Source organism: Balaenoptera ricei, chromosome 20, assembly GCF_028023285.1.
Source record: "Balaenoptera ricei isolate mBalRic1 chromosome 20, mBalRic1.hap2, whole genome shotgun sequence".
NCBI lineage: Eukaryota > Metazoa > Chordata > Mammalia > Artiodactyla > Balaenopteridae > Balaenoptera > Balaenoptera ricei.
In genome coordinates this window covers 51,778,354-51,782,584 of record NC_082658.1, presented here as the reverse complement: position 1 = coordinate 51,782,584, position 4,231 = coordinate 51,778,354, and the positions used below count along the sequence as shown (strand labels likewise).

At 43.5% G+C, this 4,231-nt stretch overlaps 1 protein-coding gene across 2 annotated transcripts; it reads left to right on the top strand.

The window, feature by feature from the left end:
- Positions 1–2,873: 2,873 nt before the first annotated feature.
- LOC132354941 (cyclin-G1-like) lies at positions 2,874–4,231 on the top strand. 2 transcript variants are annotated; one of them, XM_059907086.1, is made up of 2 exons: positions 2,874–3,847; positions 3,897–4,231. In XM_059907086.1, the coding sequence occupies exons 1-2, from the start codon at positions 3,027–3,029 to the stop codon at positions 3,982–3,984; spliced, it is 909 nt and encodes a 302-aa protein (XP_059763069.1). In that variant the 5' UTR covers positions 2,874–3,026; the 3' UTR covers positions 3,985–4,231. The 2 variants fall into 2 exon arrangements, with proteins under 2 accessions (XP_059763069.1, XP_059763068.1); XM_059907085.1 differs by having other exon boundaries at positions 2,874–4,230.

Here is a 4,231-nt window from a genome sequence, read left to right as displayed (position 1 = left end):
GAATCTTTTAAAAAAAATGGAACTGATGAACCTAGTGGCAGGGCAGGAATAAAGACGCAGACATAGAGAATGGACTTGAGGACACGGTGGAGGGGGGAGGGGGAAGCTGTGGCGAAGTGAGAATAGCATCAACATATGTATACTACCGAATGTAAAATAGTTAGCTAGTGGGAAGCAGCAGCATAGCACAGGGAGATCACCTCGGTGCTTTGCAATGACCTAGAGAGGTGGGATAGGGAGGGTGGGAGGGAGGCTCAAGAGGAAGGGGATATGGAGATACATGTATGCATATGACTGGTTCACTTTGTTGTACAACAGAAACTAACGCAGTATTGTGAAGCAATTATACTCCAATAAAGATCTATTAAAAATAATAATAATAAAGTCCTTCTTATGATAACATAAAAGGCACATTATTGGTTTTTTAATTAATAAATAAATACATTTACAAATCACAAAAACCAAAGCTCTTGGGGGTCTTCAAAATTTTAAGAATGTAAATGTATCCTGAAACCAAAAGTAGTTTGAGATATGTTCTCCTAAAATACAAATATACACGAAAATGATTCACATCAAATTCAGGAAAATGGTTCCTTTGAGAACGGAATTGGAATGGTGCTTTAGTGGTATTTATAACATTTTAAATTTTTTTTGAGAGAGAAGTGACACAATAAGGTAACAAAATAATATAATTTAATTTTTGTAGAGAGTACATATGCATCTAAAATTATTCCCCATATTGTAGTGTATGTTTGAAATTATTCCTAATTAATTTTTTAAATTTTTAAATGATCTGAAAGTATGATTTACCATTGGGTTTGATCAAAATGTGGGAAACACATGTATTTTCTCTCTAAACACATAGAAGATCTGGATGATATATTTTTAATTTAAAAATAGTCTTTTGAAAGACTAGAAGGAAAAATGACCAGATACCAGAGGTGGAAAGCGAACCCTCAGCAGTAAGGAGTTGAACTGGTGGCCTCTGGGACTACTGAGAAGCCTAGGGGTTTGGGATTTTACCTCCCATCAAGCCAGGAGTTGAAGTCAGAGGACTCATCTCGTGGGATGTAGAACTGGACTTCCTGTGCATGAAAAATAAGAGCTGAATGGAACCTGGGAAGTTTCCACCCTCTGACCCAAAGTCATAGCTGGAAGTGAACCCCCTGCCCTCAAACCTTTCATATTTCACATCTCCTTATCCCTATGTGCCATGACTTAGGAAAAATCATCAGGCTGACCTTTTACCTCACTTCAGATGTTAGATCTGAACATTCTGCTACTTGGAACATTTATTCAATTTTTTTATTTTAACAATTACATTTTTCATTTGCAAGAACTCCAACTGGATCTTTTGCACAACTGTCCTTGTTTCATGGATTGCTACCCTGCGATATTTCTCTGAAGATACTCTTATTATTATCTGGAGGTCTTGTTCTTGCTCAGTTTGGTCTATTTCCTTGGGTATAAGTTCTTCCTTTTGTTTAGTTCTCTATTCATCATCACACTTTCATGATTTTATGTTTTTGAAATAGCTGGTGATTCCTGATGTATGCACTTCTGTTTGTAGCTGAGGTTCCCTATTTAACTATCTTTTGTCTCTGTGTATCACTGGCTTGGGTGAAGTTAAAATGGAGGCCTGCATTCTGCACTGTTTTTGGTAAGAGTTGGGTCTAAATAAGAATTTTTACCAGGATAAGGGACTGCAGCAGCTGGTTCCTCTGAGTATGAGTGTTCCTTGTTTTCCCCAGATTTCACTAGCAACTCAGGGCACGTCTCTGTCTCCAACCTGACCTTCCATACTTTGTCCCTCTCACCTGCAGGCAAATAACCCCCTCACTGCTACCTGACCCAAAGGAGTTACACTATTGCTGCTCCCACTGCAGAACCACAGTCACCCTGTCCGGCAGTCCTGGGTCCCTTCTTGCTCTAGAGTCCATCACTTCTGGGTGCAAGACACACCTCATATTGCACCCACCAGGTACAGTAGTATCCTGTAAACACAGGGAGGTGAGAAAGCATAGAGAGGCAAACCAAACCAAGGGACAGAAGCCAAGGAGGAGATATCCCCTGAGCTGGGTCTGGAAGGACAGGAAAAAGGAGTTATGTTGATAAAAAAAGAAAGTAAGAAGGAAAACTGAGGCAAAGAGAATGGTATGAATAAAAGCACAGGAACTTTAAACAGCACGGTATATGCAAAGAGTTTTAGGCAGTTTGAAATAATTAGAGTGGTGGGCGATGATGCCATCAAGGCAATGTCACAGGTTGCGTTCTCCAGAAGCAGCTGCTGAGATGGAGTTTGGAGTGTAAGGTGTTTATTAGGGATAGACACAAGTGAAGGAACACGCCTTCCCAGCTCTGGCAGGAAAGGGTAGGAGCTGCCCACAATGATCTCCTTCCCCATTCAGGACTCTACCCCATACTCCAGCTCTCTAGCCCATAGGAAAGACATCGCTCCCCCCGCTCCAGCCGTTTTCTACCGAGGGAGGCACTGATGAGCCCCCCAACTCCGCCCCAGTTCCAGCTGACTCCCGAAGCTCGTCCAGCCCTGTGTGCCGCGGGTCTAAGGCAAACAGCACCAAAGAGGGATAAAATCCATCCGAAGTGCATTGGCTCCGCCAAGGAAGCCCGGCTAAAGTGCTAAGGAGAACCTCGGCCACGCCAAAGCCAAAGCGACAGGCGCGGGGCAGCAGCCAATGGGAAGTCTTGGGTGGGGGGGGGGGGCCTCCTGTTTGACCAACGGGAGGCCCTGGTTGATTGATCCCTGTAAATCCGGACCTCTCGGTCTGTCCTTCACCCCTTTCAAGACCCCACGAGGGGGCTCCGAGCTGACCCCGAGGAGGGCACTGTCGTCTCGGCAGCGCTGCAGAGACCTCCACCCAAGACGGCTCCCCCTCCCCGGGCCTTTCCCGTCTTGCCCGTGAGCCCTCTCACCTCGTAGGCCTCTCGGTTCTAATATCTTGGGGTGAGGTGAGAGCAGGCCCGGGGAGGGTGGTTACCGCTGAGGAGCTGCAGTCGCGATCAAGATGATAGAGGTACTGACAACAACTGACTCTCAGAAACTGCTACACCAGCTGAATGCCCTGTTGGAACAGGAGTTGAGATGTCAGCCAAAGGTCTGCGGCTTGAGACTAACTGGATCTGCACAAGATAATGGCCTTAGAATGACTGCAAGACTGAGGGACTTTGAAGTAAAAGATCTCCTTCGTCTAACTCAGTTCTTTGGCTTTGACACGGACACATTTTCTCTAGCTGTGAATTTACTGGACAGATTCCTGTCTAAAATGAAGGTACAGCCCAAGCACCTTGGGTGTGTTGGACTGAGCTGCTTCTATTTGGCTGTAAAATCAATAGAAGAGGAAAGGAATGTCCCACTGGCAACTGACTTGATCCGAATAAGCCAGTGTAGGTTCAAGGTTTCAGACTTGATGAGAATGGAAAAGATTGTGTTGGAGAAGGTGTGTTGGAAAGTCAAAGCTACTACTGCCTTTCAGTTTCTACAACTCTATTATTCACTCCTTCAAGAGAACTTGCCATATGAAAGGAGGAATAGCCTTAATTTTGAAAGACTAGAAGCTCAACTTAAGGCATGCTACTGCAGGATCATATTTTCTAAAGCAAAGCCATCTGTGTTGGCATTGTCTATCATTGCCTTGGAGATCCAGGCACAGAAGTGTGTAGAGTTAACAGAAGGAGTAGAATGTCTTCAGAAACATTCCAAGATCAATGGCAGAGATTTGACTTTCTGGCAAGAACTCGTATCCAAGTGTTTAACTGAATATTCATCAAACAAGTGTTCCAAACCAAATGTTCAGAAGTTGAAATGGATTGTTTCTGGGCGAACTGCACGGCAACTGAAGCATAGTTACTACAGAATAACCCACCTTCCAACAATTCCTGAAATGGTCCCTTAATTGGATTCTTACAGCAACAAAAAACTCTCCTGAAGCCTTTCTCCACAATCCTGAGCTGTGGATTCCATAATGTTATAACGGATTTAAGCTGTGAAGCCTCAAAACATCACAAGTAGATTAACATTGGTGTTCTCAGATTTGGGAACACTGCCTAATTAACATTACCCTATAGTGGAATTACTCACATTTGAATTCACCTGTGAAGCATACAAATCAAAGCTAACAGCATAAATGTAAAATGCTAATGACAAGCCTGGGAAGGTAAACTGTGAATCTTCATTTCTAACATTGATCCAACTTTCTGTATTGGGTCAATA